The sequence below is a fragment of the Varroa destructor genome, unplaced genomic scaffold (assembly GCF_002443255.2).
Source record: "Varroa destructor unplaced genomic scaffold, Vdes_3.0 BEIS01000001.1, whole genome shotgun sequence".
Taxonomy (NCBI): Eukaryota; Metazoa; Arthropoda; class Arachnida; order Mesostigmata; family Varroidae; genus Varroa; species Varroa destructor.
Genome location: NW_019211454.1, coordinates 36,124,720 through 36,142,649, shown reverse-complemented (window position 1 = coordinate 36,142,649; position 17,930 = coordinate 36,124,720). Strand labels below are relative to the sequence as shown.

The 17,930-nt window shown below is 38.8% G+C and overlaps 1 protein-coding gene and 1 long non-coding RNA gene across 7 annotated transcripts in view; one reads left to right on the top strand and one right to left on the bottom strand.

The window, feature by feature from the left end:
* LOC111250413 (uncharacterized) overlaps positions 1 to 17,930 on the top strand; it is a 46,149-nt gene that overhangs the window by 18,669 nt on the left and 9,550 nt on the right. For 5 of the 6 annotated variants that reach the window (XM_022805663.2, XM_022805652.2, XM_022805638.2 and 2 more), the window contains exon 3: positions 8,984 to 9,233. In XM_022805663.2, coding sequence (XP_022661398.1) covers positions 8,984 to 9,233 — 250 coding nt within the window. Of the gene's footprint in view, positions 1 to 8,983; positions 9,234 to 10,996; positions 12,879 to 17,930 lie in introns of all 6 variants that reach the window. The other variant, XR_015328856.1, reaches the window with a different exon arrangement.
* The window catches only part of LOC147758574 (uncharacterized), a 64,231-nt gene that overhangs the window by 44,359 nt on the left and 1,942 nt on the right, over positions 1 to 17,930 (bottom strand). Inside the window, exon 2 of the long non-coding RNA XR_015328986.1 lies at positions 1,776 to 2,056. This is a non-coding gene — a long non-coding RNA (uncharacterized LOC147758574). The remainder of the gene's footprint in view (positions 1 to 1,775; positions 2,057 to 17,930) is intronic.

Sequence of the window (17,930 nt, the reverse complement as noted above, 5' to 3'; positions counted from 1 at the left end):
TATATACCAATTATCTCGTTACTGTGATAACCACAGTTCTCGAATAGAATCTATGGGACTATATAGTAGATTAGCAAATTTGTATTATAGAGGCCCCGTTCACTGTAACCATTCAATGAGTAAGGTGTACGAAGACGAAAGCGCGTACGTCACGATTCAGTTTTATAGGCCTATTATCTAGCTATTATATAAGAAGCTAATCTCAGCTGTTTTCGTCTTGATTCAACTAAAATACATCCAGTATATTCTAATGAGGTAAATGGTAGACGACAAAAGTTAACGACAACGTTAACCGGAAAGCATCTTCCATCATATTCTATGAATCCATTACTAAGACCGCCAACGTTATCTATTTAATTTAAAATAACATATATCGATATTTGTGGGCGCTAACATTGGAAAAATAATCTGGAAACATTTTAGACCTTTAGGGAAGCACTTGTCTACTGGCTATCCAGCAGCTGATATCGTTTCTTAATCCTTCTTTCACCAAGTTATCTTACTTGCGTTATGTATTTATACATAATAATCATACATAGTATGTTTAACGTACTAGGTAACTTTTCCGGCAGATTGCTCCGATTTTCGATTATAAATAACCATAATCTTCTTTTTCTTTGTCATCAATGATGGCACGCCCTCGGGGTCACGCTGGGACCTGCACTAAATTCATCGCCAATTTTTATAGCACAGTTGTCCTCACGAAAGCGCTACTATGAAACTAGTTACTTTTTTCTATCAATATATATATATATATATAATCTCAAGACACACTTCTATTGTGTCTTGCTTGAGTACATAGCTATCTGTATTAATACCAAGTACCTAATTCTGTAGACCTAAATTCGATGCCACTACCGCGTTCACTTACATCTCAGGATTTTGGCCGCATATTGGCCGCAAGTTGTTACGTACTTGCAGCCTAAATAGTCTCGTATTTGTAACTTACTTCAGTTAATTCTCTCAGCACTGCCATTTTCACAGTCGATGGCGTGTTTCTCAATGAGTAACTTACCAAATAGACAGAACGGAACTAGGGACTATGTAATGGTCTTGTTCGGCCCTTTTGATGTATCCTGCTTGATGTCATTTGACCGAGGTTCCCGATAATACACTACCTGTTATAGGCAGGCAACCAGGAAAACACAACGGAGAGAAGATTTCGTTGTGCGGGTCCACTGTCCGATGGATAGCTGGAGAATCCGTGTTTGAGTTTGCCGTTTATACCTACGATGTGGCGCCAGCTCAGCTGCATAAGACTACAAGGAAATATCACCCCTGTGCCTTGACCAAGAGAAGTTACAATCGGCGTTATTCTTGCATATTAATATTGTAGGCGTCTCGTCAAATAGCCGGACCCATAGAAGCTATCGCACACAACTCACGCCACTAACTTATTCAAGTACCAATGACAACAGGAATAGGTTCTTCAACGTAGTTTACTGCAGGAATACAGTCTTTAATATTTGTGTGGTGTTGTGCATATCGTTTTGTTCAACTCACAGTAAGTTCGAAAAGATGTTCTTTATTTATCTGTGAGTGGAAAGATCTTCTAGCTAGCAGCTTCGTCCCTTTGTATGACTACGGCCACGCCATGGATTGAAAATACTCTTTTCAGTGTCATCAAGATTTATCATGTTTGCCGAATGGAACTGATGGGTTCCATCAATATAAGTAGCAGGGTTGCGTACAAGAAAGTCATTGTGGACCTCATATAAGTGAGAACCCCCATGCACCGCTTAATATCGATATGGGCAATCAACTGTTGGACAAACCTTTGACTTTTGCTGTTGATGATAATGAAGCCGAGGCGACCGACTTATCTTGTGCACTCACTCCAAAAGGCTCCGCAGAAACGGAAACGCCGACGGCTACTGGTGCCATCACTCGAGGTGGTTGTAACGGTCGTAGCTGTAGTTTTAACTGTTCTAGCTGGCGACCCCATCGTTTGCAATATGCCGCTGGCGCTGTGATACCAGCGCGTCTTTGCGAGTACTTTACGACATGGTTGGATGACGGATCAGCTGGGTGTGTGCTCGTCAGTAGTGCTCGCGTGCTAATGTGTAACAAGCCATACTAGTGTTAGGAGTCGTCAGGCAACAGTTGAAAATCCTTTATTTTTTATTACTCTATCATGTATTATGACCGAATATTCAATTATAATAATTCATTCAGACTGAACGAAGTGACTGTCCTTAAATTTGTAGCACTCAATTTAGTTAGTAATCAATTTGTCAGAGTTGTTTAGCACTCTTAAAGCTAATTAGTGTTGATCAAAAATCCTATTAGATACCTTCAGCCTTCCGGGTATCTCGGATTGTCCACCCTCTCAACAACGATGGCAAAATATCAGAAGTGATCAGTTTGATTCGATAAAATCATAATCGTTTTTGTTGAGTAGCGAATTGGATATTTCCTCATATACGTTTATAGGACTCAAATGCATAATATGCGGAGCTAGACGTCTGAATCCAAACTTCTTTGTTGTTGAGTTGTTTCTGCAACTGTATATAGATTTAACTTTCCTTTTTAAAATATTCCTCCTTTATATCCTAACTGCTTTGAATAGTAGTCGTGTGATGTTGGTAGGTTTATTCTCGCTAACTTAAAAGTCCTAACTGAATTAAATGTTAGGGTGATAGGTGGTAGACAAATATCTCAAAATGCAGGGGCTTACACTGACCAAAAGCTGCAAACAAAGCACTTACCGTTGGAGCCGATCTGCACTTGATTGGTGATAGATATTCTTTTTTTCCAAAAAAAAATAATCATTTGGTTCTCTAAATGGGGTTGCACTCAAAAAAACTGAATTAGCCTTCGCGCGTCCTTTAGTGACCCTTGGACCCTTAGACAATCTCGTATCAGTCAATACCAGCAAATAACAAATATTGATACGCGATCAATGAAAATACTAAAATGCCGGTAGGCTAAGCATCGGCCCGCCCATGGTAAATTCGTGAGAATTGTGAGTACAATAAGCTTTGCTCACGGTTTTTCCCTTCCATTTCTGCCTGTATGGCCTAAATGGCAATCCTTCTACGGGTGTATTTGCATTTTTCTAATCCAGCCGGTGCAAAATTAAATAACTTTAGGAGTATATGAACATTTAGGACTCTACAGTACATCAGAACGTTTGCGTGTTTTCACAATGTACGTACCATGGAGTTCTTGTGATTTGCTAAATACCTAACTATATAATGTTAGTTCCGGAACTTTTAGCTGACATTTACTACTTGTTATAGAACATACGCTGTAGGTTAATAGGATCTTAAAACGATTACTGTCCCATTTTTGTTTGCAATACATAAACATTAACACTTTTAAAGAAGGACTCAAATGGACCGGCTCAAAGCCATCAATCACTTCCAATATCCAATAAGCATATTATTTCATGCAGACTACTTTCTCTGCTAATGATAAGTATCTTGTTAAAAACATATGTGTATATGTCAATTTTCTAATCGTTGCTGTGTTGGTTCCGAAAGAACTCTCAATAGGGCTCGTTAATCGGCAAAAAACGTCGGGTTAAGAAAGCTGTTCCCGTCGTTGAAACGCTGGTGCTAATTTTTCATTTTCAATAATTATATTGAGAGACTAAGCGAGAACTTATGACAAACAATGTATCCTTACAAAGCTCGTCATCGAATAGGTAGATCCAACGGTGAAGGAAATTTGCCCAACTATACAAAGAACTATTTTTTTCGTTGAGCGCGTAAGTACATTTCTGAAATGGCACTTCCTGTGCAATACGTAACTTATGTAACGTATTTTTATCACTAACAACCACCAATTTACACAACGTTTAGAAAAAAAAAACAACTTATAACAGAACTATGTTATTCTACTTCGATCTCGTTTGTGCGCATCAGTTGATGATAATTATTTAAATTTAGGCTTGATTTGGAAGGATGATGCGAGTCACATTTTAATTCACATAAATGAAAACGAAGCTTTTCTTTATTTGGTCTATAGCCTCTTGAGTTGCAAAAGGCTCAAAAGATTTTTGGAGTAGAAATCAAAATGCTCATTTCAGCATCGTTTCTAGATAGCAATGTGTTTACAATGCTTGCAGTGCATGTTATGCGTCAGCAGCTGTATGTTTTCTATGTGTTTCCCAAGTTTGCGAAACTATACAAACCGTAAAACAATTTAAGAACTATGAATATAAAACGACTTAGGCTGGCTTGATAAAAAAAAATACGGTGCCTAGACGCAATGACGTCGACGCCATTTCGTAGAGCGTACGTGTCAGTGTTTTGATCATGACACGCAGTTAGAAAATTATTTTGATGGCGTGAACAGGTATCTTTCAGCGTATCATTCTAAAGGCTGTTCAGCTATTCATTATCGATATCGACACGTAAAAGCTCTAGGCGACTGACGGAAGCGACTCCGTTCATATTTAATGAAGTTAATGCTGCGCGTTACACATACTTTTTATTAAATATACATTGTTTATTCTATTTGAGACTGTCCATTTTAACAGATAGGTGCAATACCTGGCCAAAATTATTATCGACATCAAGCGCAAAATATCACTGTTCGCCGCACAATTTAGAAACTGCTTTATCGATGCACGATTAAGAAAAATGTGCAATCTACGAAGATTTGCATCTTCGTCATGTACTGATTCAGCATTGCTACTGATCATTAGTAAATAAGGAATTATCTGCCGTAGATTGGAGAAGACACGCTCTAAATCCCCAGCTGCAATAAGAAACAAGGTAGAAATAACATTTTTCTAGTTGCACGCCATCTTGGAGCTACTGTTGCAGAATTTGCAATCACACGTCATTCTTGTTCCTGAATTTTCTCTAACCTTTCTTTGACATAATTGCCAAAACTACAGACCTCTCAGAAGTTCATAGTGATCATTCTTGGGTAGGCGATAAAACTCAACGAACGAACGGTTTTCCCAATCAGATAATGAGACCCCTATAGTCATTTGACCGCTAAAAGTTGAAATTTATGGAAAAAGTCACTTGGCCTATATTAGGAAAACATACCTGTATACTTAAGGGGCGGCATTGTTTAGGTGGCTAATATACATCTTTTCAAGTGCGCTTGCATGTTAACCATAACTGACCAGCGCGCTGTCATGCTGATTCAAGCTTAGCGTTTGCGAACATTATTACGAAAAATAATATTTAGAAAAAAATGTAGTGGGAAAAAATTATTTTTAAATTTTTTAATTGCTTTTATGGTTGCCATACCGTTTTATATGTCTGTATATGTAAAAAAAAACCCACATAATACCAGTAAGATCACTGCTATACCCAAAGAAAGGCGATTCTGAGAACTTGCTTATATAGAGTGATAGCATAGTGGATAACGAATTTGCATGTTAATCGTAGAAACGCATTGTGGTCTAGGTCAGAATCCGGGTGTAAACACACTTTGTTTTGCTCTGGGAGCCAGCCGTTTGAGGGAATGCCTGACGACGATGCCGAACGTACAGCTCGAAACATAGAAGTTCGTATAGGGAAAAAAACAAATTAATTTAAAAGAATGTGTGATTGTGATAGAAGTATTGTCTCGATAGAGTAAACAAAACATATGTCTCTTTCATACCCATTTCAATGACTTCTTCTACAGTAATTAGTTGCAGTACGGCAGTTGTTTCAATAAAGGACGATTTACTACGTGTGACTTTAAAAACAAAATTTCCTAGGAAGCTCTCTGTGGCGGCCGGACGCTTAGTCTATGTACATAAAAGTCGTACTCTATCATTTGATATTACCAAAAATGTCAATAGGGCTGAGGAAATGCTGAAACAAGAGTCAGCCGCAGATGGTAAAGCCTAAGACATTTAGACACAGTTGCATATCATGATCAGATTTGATAGGCAGACAATTTCTTATGTAACGTACAGCTTAATACTATAATAAATGTAGCACCTTTTTATAACGCCCGCCTATCAGTAACGAAAAAAAATTTGATAGATTGATATATGTACCGCTTTCTACAATCGATAACGCTGCTATCGTGAACGTAACGAAAGTTGCCAAGTCATGCGACAGCAGTGGTTAAGGAATGGCCTTCTCCTAGGCTCATCGAATGAACCTTAACTTCTACATTCAAATAGGCACGTACAGCAACATCGATATGTGCTGAATTAGTTTGCTTCATTGCTCTATCTTTATCGTATAGATTCCAATCTCCGCCTTTTAATTTTTTCAGCTGTCTCTGCGTTTTTTTACACAATCACATGTTTCCCAAAATGGTAGCGATCAAATCGCTTTTCCTTCACCAGCTCTTCATTTTATTGAGACCATAAATATTGACGCCTATAGTTTAATCGTAAAAATGCTTCATTTAGTGGCTTTGTCACTACCTCAAAAATTTATCGCCCAAGTTTATTATTAAATTTAGCTACTTAAATTATTTACAGTTTATTAAATTCCATTACTACACTCTCCTGTTTATTTTAATAGAACTCTAATTAATGGTTCAACAATTACTAGTTGTCGCACATGAAAATAGCATACTGTCTCGTCGACGAATCGAGACCCACTTTTGATTAATTGTCACCATTTTTCGAAGAAAAGAAAGGCACAACTGAGCCAGCTTTCTTCCTAAATCGAAATCTGAAAGCTGTCGTGACGCACTCTGTCAGTGATGAAAAGCATTAGCACAACAACCTGCCAGGCGAACTGGCTTGTGTCTCGCTTCTTCACCAGACATTTAATGCATTTAGTTTTATGTATTAGGCTGGAATAAAATACCCACGATATTTTCCTTGTTTTGTTGTTTAATTCTGGAATGATGTTTGGAAGTACTCTATTAGCCGGTTACGACAGTATTGTACTACAGGCGCAATTTCGACAGAGATCTTTTCAAGAATTGATGTTCTAAAACAGAAGAAAAATACATTCCCAACGTCTTCTGTACCATATATAGGCCACCACGGGTCCGAAACAGTTAAGGATGCTCATTTTGAATATATCTAGTGGTGCTCTTCCTGAACAAACTGCGAAGTTGAAAAACGGTGTCCGTGCCAGAACGGACCGTCTGACAACGACCACTTAAAGGCCCCTTTGAAAAAAGGCGGCCAGTAAACAACCTGAAAATTGACCGGGACGATGGGCTGCAGCCGCTCGGTCGTCGTTACCCAGCTCAGATACTTTGGGCTTGCACAGAAATTTAGAACTAGTGTGCTTTATGCACTCTTCGAATCCAACAGGAATTACAGCTGAACGCTACCTCTTAACACTGCGCTTGACATCGTGCGTCATGCAGCACAACGCAATAATCCATTTTTACGCAGAATTGTCACCGATGATAAGAAGCGATGTCTGTCCATCGACATAAATTGGATTGAATGGCTTCAGAAGAGAAGGCAGGGCCTAGAGTTTAACCAGAGTTTCATTCGGAAAGATTATGCTTTGTGTCTGCTTGGACCGGAACCTATATCACTAAGAATTTTTTTCCACGGGCCAGATTTGGTCAGCACGTCTCTTTGGCCTAATTGCATCAAGTCAAGTGGGTTATTCAAAACAAACCACCCGAACAACGCCGTCAGGTTAGCTTACTACAACGCGAGGCTAGATACGACGAACATCATTCAGGCTGCCCTCCTGAATAAAAGGTTTCGTTGCATCCTGCATCTTCTCCGGACCTTATACCAATTGATTTTCACTCACGTCGTCCACTGAACAATCACGTTCGTGGCCTTAACGTCAATATGAGTCAACAACTTAAAACGCTGTTGGAAAATGTTTTTGAGAAGGCACCAGGTGTTTTCTGATGAGACAGCGTTTATCATTTAATAGCAAGATGGGAAAACGTAATGAACAACTTACTGTAGGAGGTGTGTGTCCTTCATTCGCGGAATAAGGCGTGAAAACTTTCCTTTCAACCCAATATATTAATGCTTATATTTTATATATCGATAACGTTTTTGGTTACGTTTCGGACTTTGGATATATTATTTTACGAAACCCTCACCATTGTTTAAGTTACAATACTGGGCTAAAGCACCATTTAAAGCTCACTTTTTTTCATACTGGCTGGCGAAGCTACGACAAGCTATTTTTGTATAAAGCCAGTAAACATTCGCTACCATGCCTTATGTCAGCTTCTATATACATGCGTCAAAGTAAGAGAGTGCCAAAACAATCCTAATAGTTTTTCGTTGGATTCGACAATGGCTGTACCTTCGCGGATGAGCCACCAGGTTAAGGTAATATTACTGGACATTTTTTTGCCCCCTAAATGGGTCGACTCAAACAGTTTTGGTCGTCCAGCTGCTCGTTCTTAGGTAATTACTATTTTCTATTAGTTGTGCTACTTCATCATCTTTATGAAGAAATGTACTGATCACGCTTTCGGGGAGCATTTCATTGTTCCTATTAGGCGATAGAACCGATGTCCAGGATCGTATAGATCTCAAGAGCTCTTGTACATTGCCGTAGGATATTCCTATGCGTACTTGGCTTTTCAGGTTTCAAGCGAAAGTGCCCATTTTCAACATTCATAATTTGTCTATCGAACAGTAGAAATATCTTAACTAGTATTTGTTGACACTCTGGGTTAAGCTGTTAGCCAAACTGTATATCTGCTTGCATAGAATCAAAACGCCGTTTTGGAGACTACAAGAAGTGCAAATGTTATTAAACAGATAGCGCTCTCGTTTTTACAATGATCTAAATGGCTTTTGTTTGACAGTCTGGGTTTCGTCAGGAACGAATGCAAGCGCGTATATTTTACGTATTCGAAAAGTATCTCATTCAAGCTCTTAGCGCAATAATCAACGCGGTCCAACTCGGTGCAACAATATAACAAAATCAGATTCATTACGTCTAAAACATTGTAGCAATATGCAAACTAATTCTACCCGCAAATGGTCCAAAATGCTCTAATCGATGAACGACGTCAAATCCTGACAACTACGTCTCAATAGCCAAAATAAATGACTGTTGTAACATTAGCACTGACATTACGCTGTATGTATCTCGGGCGCATTGTGGGGTTGTTGTTGCAGATTATCAACGAGTATAGGTTGGAAAGCGGCACCAGTCACAACGGCAGAAATGACGGAACAGGCCAAAGCGCTCTGTGGTCGTTACCTGCGAGCGAAATTACGCTCATGCGGGCCAATGCACAAAAAACTAGGACTGCAACGGCTGAAATCGGTCTCGAACATGTGCTCAGGATATCCGACGAACGATGTCAGCACCAAACTGAGGCTCATCTGCCAGGAGTTGGAGAGGACGCATCCCGATACGTTTCAGGTTAATACACGTACAAATACGATATCACGATTGAAAATACTTTGCAGTACTATTCCCTTAACTCAACGCTAGAACATAAATTAATCGTCGCTTAAAACAAAAATTACACTGCTTTATTATAATGAATGTATTCTATTTACAGTTATCATATATACTCATCGTGGGTCTATAAACCCATTATGGCTCATTGAAAAAATACAGCTGCTAGTCATATTTGTACAATCTATTGCCACCCCGATTATGGCTAGCCTTTTTGCTCCTTAACACAAGCTCATCAAGTTTAGGCAAAACCGTAACTAGAATCTGGAGCTCTGGCGGTTTACAAAGGTTTATATATATATATATATATATGTATATATATATATATATATATATAAAATTTTTGTAAATACATGATGAGATCAAACACGCCTGCTCTTCGTCAATTCTTCGATTGTTATCAATTGAATACCTCGTACAGGACGAAAGCAAACAAAATCGGTTTTTTGAAAAGGTTCAAGCCCGCTACAGGTAACAATTTTTAGTTAGTTTCAAAAAAAAAACACTGAATGTTATTGATAAACCTAATATACAACAAGATATACATGCTTTAAACTCTTCAGTTACGCATATGGTTAAATCTCGCCGGAACGTTTAGTTCAGCTTCTATATAATAATATGAAAATATAAAAGTTGATGCCACTATTCGTAAGCTATATAAAAAAAAGATCCCTCTGAAAAATATCCCTATGCCGTGGCACCTTTTTAGAAATAAAATAAAAAACGACTACCCACATTTAAAATACGCTACTGTATGTTTTATTTATCCATCAACGAATTTAATGAAACGTGTGACGGGACCGTCGCTCACGGTCCTTCCTGTTCGGGACAGTCAAAGTCTGGGCACTTCGCCTTTGCTTGCCGAGACAATGCGACCCATCAGACAAAGTTCATTCTTTAAGTATAGCCATCGAGTAATCAATTTGTTCTACGGCGAACTAATGTGGTTTAAATGGCGACACTTAAATAGATCGGGATCACCCATAGTAATTAAAAATATTGATATTGGCGGTGTGATTTTAGCAAGGCCCAATGTTCGAAGGCCCTTTTATTATAACGAGACCCTACTTGTCCATCCATGTGCAAAATACCACTGTAGCAAATGTTTCTGCCAGAACCGAAGCATCTTAGCCAAAAAGTTTGGAACTTGTGCTAATTTCATAGATATTAATTTTAAATGCATATTTTCCTATACAGATAAAAATGTGTGCTAAATCTTCACATAGGTTTGGCGAGCCAGTGTTTGGAGGTTCGGTGTACTCTAGGTAGGTTACGGTAGGATCAGCTTAATCGGATTAAGATGGAAGGCACAAGAAGTCTTTTTCGCAAATAGTCGTCTTCCAGGTTTCTTCGTTCTAGGCAATTTTCTCAGTTTGAATGTCGAGTCCTTCTCATAAATTAGAGTCGCACGCGGCCTCAGCTCTGTAACTTTGTTACGCTTGAGTAATTGTAGCTACAAATTATTATAAAAGGTTTATACATTTAGACAACAATTATTTCCCCACAAGAATCCCTAGCTAACAAAGAATATACATGCAGCTTCGTTTGTAAGAATCAACACGTTCCGAGAATTTTTTTACATATTATAGAAGTAAAACCGGAAAGTGTAGAGTTGAATATATAGAAGCGGTAAAGGAAATCTTAGAAAAAAATACTTGTGAACTTTAGCCGACATATACTTTTGCCCCCTAGTTAATGAACCATTTTTCATATCTCTTTCATAGCGGTACAGGGCCTTTTCGGAAGGAGATGTTAATGCTGTTATACTGTTGATGCATGAACGTGAAATTCTATACAAAAGACAGCTACAAGGGTCTATCGGAGCGGTTCATCTCATTAGTAGAGTTCACCTTGAAGGTAAATTGGACAGAGAACGCAAGCCATTAGATGGCACGCTGTTGTAGACAACAACGCAGATTTTCCCGGTTAATTTTAGCCATTAGGCGTGAAGTAGCTGAAGTTAATGTAATAGTGATATATCATGAGAGAGTGCCGTTTGCTATAATGTTAACATAATACTCTTGACATAACTACCACAAATTGCAAGTAAGTGGAGCAAATTGCTTTTAGACAATTCACTGCTGCCTACCGCTCACGTTACTGGCAAACGCCGCTTCTGCTGCGGCTAGTGATTACCCATGGTTTGCCAAATTTTTCTGACGAGCTCGAATCAGCCGCATATCAGCTATAAACGTATAGCTACTGTTAGTGCTCGTACGTTCCCTGTGACTAGACATGGCAGTGTGTAACCTGAAGAGCGTCACAGCGTTTTGGCTCTATGACTGTATAAACGGACAACAGGTTAATCTTCCACTTTTCTCGTGAGTGGCACGCACAGGGCGTGGATGTCCTATTCCACCGGGGCATGCTTAGCGGCACACGAGAGCGATGGCCGCAAGACGAAGCGACTATAGAAGCGTCCACTAGAAACCTCTACAATGCCAAGTACCAATGCAATGCGTCTAGCGTCAATTATTCAACCTTCCAGCCTCCTTCACCAACGTCAAATGCATGCGAATACTGCTGTAACGGCGCCTGTGGAAGCGGGCAATGGTGGCCGGCCAGAGGATGAGAGAACAGAACGGATGGTTAGCGTATGTGGTAGCACGAGCCAGATCAACGGAATAGGCTCTCTCGAGACACGGTTCATCGAAAACCTGACGTAAAAAGGCTGGAAACCTTTTTTGCTCTTACGATTCGCTTGCCATAGAAGACCTTTTCTTTCGACAGTAGTTGGCTGGAAACAAGAATAGCAGCAGTTAATAAAATAAGAGAACTAAAAAAATCGCTATCGCTGTTAATAAATAAACCATTGCTTTATTTTTAAAAAGCGTAACCCATTTATAAGTTAGATTCCCGCTCATCGAAATGGAACCTAGCAGTTGGAACTGTTTGAATTAAGGCCCACTTCTAAGCAACACAGAGAGGACAAATGCAAGAGTTAGCTAACATATAACTATGAGGCTACAATTTAGAACTGCATTCCAACGTGGCACCGGAGTACAACTCTTTTTCGCGTTTATTTAACACGCCCACCTTTCCGTGCCTTGCCTAACTATAAAGGCAAATAGGTTAAACGGGCTCAACCGTATGAATTTATCTTGTTGTATTATTCTACTTTTTTCGTTAGATTATCTATTTTTGAAAATTGAAAAGACCAACTATAACATTGATCGTATCCGCTTTGAGAATTTGGCGCATCCTTCGCTTTTGTATATTTCAACGTAAACTTCTACAATGCATGTTGATAGCACACTGTAAACCTTAGTCGAACGGACGAAGTGGTCTGCTAGCCTAAGATGTAGCGGGTATAACTGCCCCGTACTATTGCATTCATTATAATATTTCTGTTAACTCATACGGTATCATTGATACTTTGAAATTTAATAAATAATGTGACGAAATGAAATAGAAAATAGCGCCTAGTAATTAGTAAGGTAACACGTTTTACTAAGACGTGACGTCCTCATTACTATTGACAGCGGCCGCCGCATACGATCATGCTATGCGCTTAGCACTTCTTTGTTTGTAAACAAACGTATTATTTAACCCATTTTACGGCCGAACCCGCGAACAACTAATATGGAAAATTTGCACCGACCGCGGGTAAGCGAGCTATCGATAGATCGCTGTGCGCTTGTTGACGCAAAATCGCTATTGGTATAAACACGTCACTAAGCGAGTCCGATGATTTGTGTGTGTTTTTACCCTGAATAAAGTGCGACGCGTGAGTGAGCAACGGTGCATGTGCCCGGAAACCGTATGAATTTGGCAAAGGCTTACCATTTTCGCTAAAGGATATGGTTTGCTTTTCTCATTGTTTTCAATGTGGGTGTAGACTCCTGTAGAGTAGAATTTTGTATTTGGAGAACTTTATAACATCGTCGCGCAGGTATGTTTATCTAGTTGCTATTAATATTTACAGGACTCTGGACAATAATTATTAAGTTTGTATTATATGGTTACATGAAATTGTTCACTTTCATATACGGCATGATATAATTTAAGTATTCAATCCCTAGATCGGATGTTGTCCGGCAGATGAAGTAACAGCAGGAGGCCGTTCACGGCCTTACACCTTCCGATACCCTTAAAACCACCGGTCGGTTAATTGTGCCTACAGCAGCTGTTACGTTAAAGCAGATGAATATACATGGTTGGGGTATATGCACGGTCTTCTCAATTTTGTACCGTTGTACACTCTTATCAGATATTTATAGAGTGAAGCGATTTCGTATAACTATACGCTAGTAACCTTTTAACGTAATCGTAGAAAGGCTTCGTCAATAGTAAGACGTTCGCCCAATAACTATATCGCTAAGTCTCTGTTATGAACATTTTACTGCACGTCTTTAGATGCTATCTAAGTTAGTGAACTTCACGAAAACAAAATAAAAGCTCTTCCTTTTGAAAACTCCCATCGGCAATACAGTGATATCGGATGTTTTTGTTTGGCCCGTGATTAGTCTATTTGAGTTTATGAGACGGCTCCGTTGATGGAAGAAGCTATGTGCTCGAGACTTCTTGTACACTCACCGTTTTTTTTACTTATTTCATGCTTTTATATTTCAATAATAGGTGTAGGAACCACATTCATTAGGCAAGCTAGTGTACAAAGATGCCACCGAAAAACGTATCAACATTATTGGCACTCAAGTAATGTAATTGTAACGGTAATATGTTCTCTTCACGATTGTATCGCGGTTTTCAGTGTCTCGTATGTATGGTTTTGCAGACAAACTACGTATATAAAATTTTTAATTATTTGCTACACTTATGTCAACTAGACGGTATCGAACAACAAAACTAACAATCAAAATGAATTAAGAATATACTCGGCTTCAGAGAGATGTATTGCTTTGCTGGATGCCTCACAAGCAAGAAAGTGTGTAGGCAAAATAGGTTTATTTGAAAAATAAACATCCTTGCTCAGCGCTTTTTTATTTTTGAGATCATACAGGTTCCTGGGTTAGGCCTCGCGTTATCATTGTCATCGGCATTTTGCAGAAGGCACAAAAAACGGGCCTTTCTATACGCCTTCGATTCGCCATAGGATGTGTATGTGTTGTTCCATGCACTACAGGACAGCGAGCACTCCACACACACGCGGCCAGTCTGCTGTGTTTGTACATTGTTTCTGTAACCTTTACTTGATAGCAAAAACAACGTGGACAACCAATATCCGGAAAGCAGAGTTATGTGCTTAAACTATACTTTATTTTAATTAACCATTGCGATAAAAGCGGTAGCAACGACCTACATACAAGCAAGCATCTGTGAAATTTTGCTTCTGTGAGCTGTTATTAGATCATTAGAAGTTGTATGAGACTAACGAAAGAAACTAGAAGAATCACTCGCCATGAGTCCGCTTCAGTGTGGGCCTTACCAAGGAACACGTTGCCACTAAACCAGCAGTTAATTAAGGTCGCACTCATCGCATTGAGGTCTGTTTGCACTTCTGTTGAGGCCGAAGGGTTGACAAAAGGCGCAATATTTTTTATCCTAGGAGCAGCTTTGAGCATAAGTTACATTCAGGATAAAATATTTCGCATGTGACTCTCTAGAAATTGAAGCAATCAAGTCAGTTTGCTATTTGTTTCATTAAAATCGTTAAATTTACCCTAAAGGTAGCGTTTCTAACTTTTTTTTCTAAGAAACCTTCCACGCTTCAGTTAGATAAGTTAGGCTAATTTATCTTTGCTCGACTGACCTGATGCCACTATTGCGCTTTGCGAGAGAATTCAGACAGAATCGACAGTAGGATCGTTATTATCGTACCTTCCGGTGTAGCTGCTATTTACATGACATAAACTTACTTTTCTTTTATTCATTAAAGAAACTTTTTATTAGCAGCGCAATTGCTTGGTTTAATTAAGCGCCTACCTAAAGATAGCTGAGAAAACACGGGCGTCTTCTAAAACAGAACAACTGGAAGATTATACAACAGTTGCATTGTTTTTGTCTAGCCTAATGGGTCTGTGACAAAAGAAGAGCTTTTTATCTCTTTGCGCGCTATTCGATTGCATCGGTATTTAGGAACTGTCAGCGGGTTTTTTTTTCGCTTTGTAATATTTATCTTTTGCGAGATACATGAGGAGGCTGCGGATAACGGAAGATGTTTTACATTGAGATCCTCGGCTGCGTAGACATTTCCGCTAGGCGATCGAACAATCAGAATCCTGTCGTTCTAGAATTCAAACGGCGTCATTTAGAAAGACGGCTGACATGAACTGCGTTCGCAGCCATGTTATCTAATATATGCATCGCTCGCAATGAAAAGTTATAAAGTCATTCATTTCTTAGCTAAAACTCACAGCCAGAAGCCCACGTAAATTTGCGTAGGCTGAAAGACAATACGGTACAACAGGTGCCTTTTGTTTGCGGTAAAATATCATAAATCCGGACTTTTTTTTCGACTGGTCGCTAAAGATTTCAGGAAGCCTATTATGAAGTCTGGGGAAAAAGTATATGACGAATAAACTAGCGGGCATAGCGAGAAACGGTGCGTCATCATCAAAAAATTTAAACGAAGATTATTATTTATTCTCTTATTATCTGTTTTATTATCTCTCAGTGTTTTACTAGCCTTCACAAAAATTAGAATTTTTTTTCTACGCAATTACCAGTATTCGTGAAACTTCCGAAATATCCAAGAACTATATGTTTAAAGGAAGGTGTTGAATAATGTGAGAATCTGAAAAACTTGAAAACTGACCAAAATGGCTCGCGGGTTATTTTTTTATACGCAAATGAGCAGCTGTTTTTTTAAAGAAAGTATTGCCAATTAGATCGTCCATACAAGTTCCAACGTTTAGCCATTTAGACGTTTTGCACCTTGTAGTCTTCTTAGCCCTTTTGAACCTTTGGATATTTGTGTTTTGACCTGCTATAAGTCCAAACTTGTACTTGCTGGGTTTTTTCTGTGCAGCCGATTGAGTAACGCTTTAACAAATCTATACCTACGAATATCGCTTGACACATGGCTACTATCTTGGAAATTTGGAAATTAACGAAGGAATACCTTGAAAATGACTGTTGAACTATTTAGGCTCCGAGATTAAGATATGATCAACGTCAATAAATATATCACTAGCTCAACATAACCATGTAAACAATCTTATTAAAATATCTAGTTTTGTTTAGGTACAATTCAAGTTGAAAACAATTTATAAGAGAAAGTTGAGATTTAAGTAAGCCACTCTACGCCATATGCCCACATAGAGATGTGCTTACTTGTAATTAGGTTCAGTGTGCCAACTCGTATAAACGAGACTCAACAATTTTTGTGAGGCTATCCCCGTCGACGCGCACGTTTCTCTGTCGTTATGAGGGTATAGTTGAGTAAAATTAATAAAGCTGCATTGTAGATTTTTTGTAGCATTGTATAACACTAAAGTAAAATTGGTAATGTAAATGAACTTCATCTGTTTTAACGGGTACGTAACATCTGCTATAGGCACAATTAGCAGCTTCGACATTTTTTGGAGCATTGAATTAATGAATAGACAGCAAATGGCCTTCTATTGATACTTCATCTGGCGGACAAAGTCTGCTGAATAAATTGGCATTTGAATTTTTCGCTGCTGTGACACCTGCCAGCTTGCACTATACCATGCCGTATATGAAACAGGACAATGTTATTAAAGCGTACAATTTTTTTAAATGCAAACATAATAACTGATGTTCAGAGCTTTATAAAAATTCAACATGCAGGAACATGTGTACAAGAAAATAACGTGAAATTCATTGAAACTAGACATTTAACCTACAGAAATCGGTAAAGGTTGCATCTTGCCCAAACGAAGACTATTTAAAAGTTACTGAAGTCACTTAATGACGCGTTCATGCAAATGGCGATCCAGATCGATAAGCACAAATCAATCTACTGAGAACTTTTACATACATACTGGCTCCTAACCGTCCCTGCAAACTTTCCGCATCACATATTGCGATTTGGCTGCATTGTCATTGACTGCAAATGAATGGTTACCGTTCGAACGGTCTATATATGTATATACCCAGCTATTCAGATTACGAGTGGACATCCCTGGCTTGAGCTACGCAATGAATTAATCTGTTGTATGTTTGCCTAAAGCTAACGACAAAAAAAAGTTTTGCCTGCGTGACAAAGTTACGCTAGAGCGGTCATACAGCGTTTTAGTTCAAAGAGAAGTCTGGCATATCAGGCACACACGATAGCGACGCTGCTCGTAGCGAGAACGTTCGATGTCTGTTCTCGAAACGCGTTCTAAAATTACCTTCGTGCCACGTACCCTGTATCTCTACTATTTAGTTGAATTGGCTTTCTTGGTGATTGTATCAGGATTGGCCAAACAACTGTAGAAATTATGTATAGTGCCAAGCTTAAACATTGTAACTTTAAGATTGCTTTTTGAGAATTTACTTCGGAGCATGGCTATATACAACAGCCTTTCTATTGAAGATTCAGGTATTTTCACTTGGTCATAATAACAAAATTGTTCAGTCGTAAGGTGAAGTAAGTGCTCATTTGTTCGTCCTGCGGAGTTTATATGTGAAAGCAACTGATGCAGAGCGATATATCATAGGTATCACAGCATGATTTCCATATATATATATACACTGCAAGGGCCTGTGAGCTGAAGGCAACAAGCTGAATTAAGATTACGTGGTTAACAT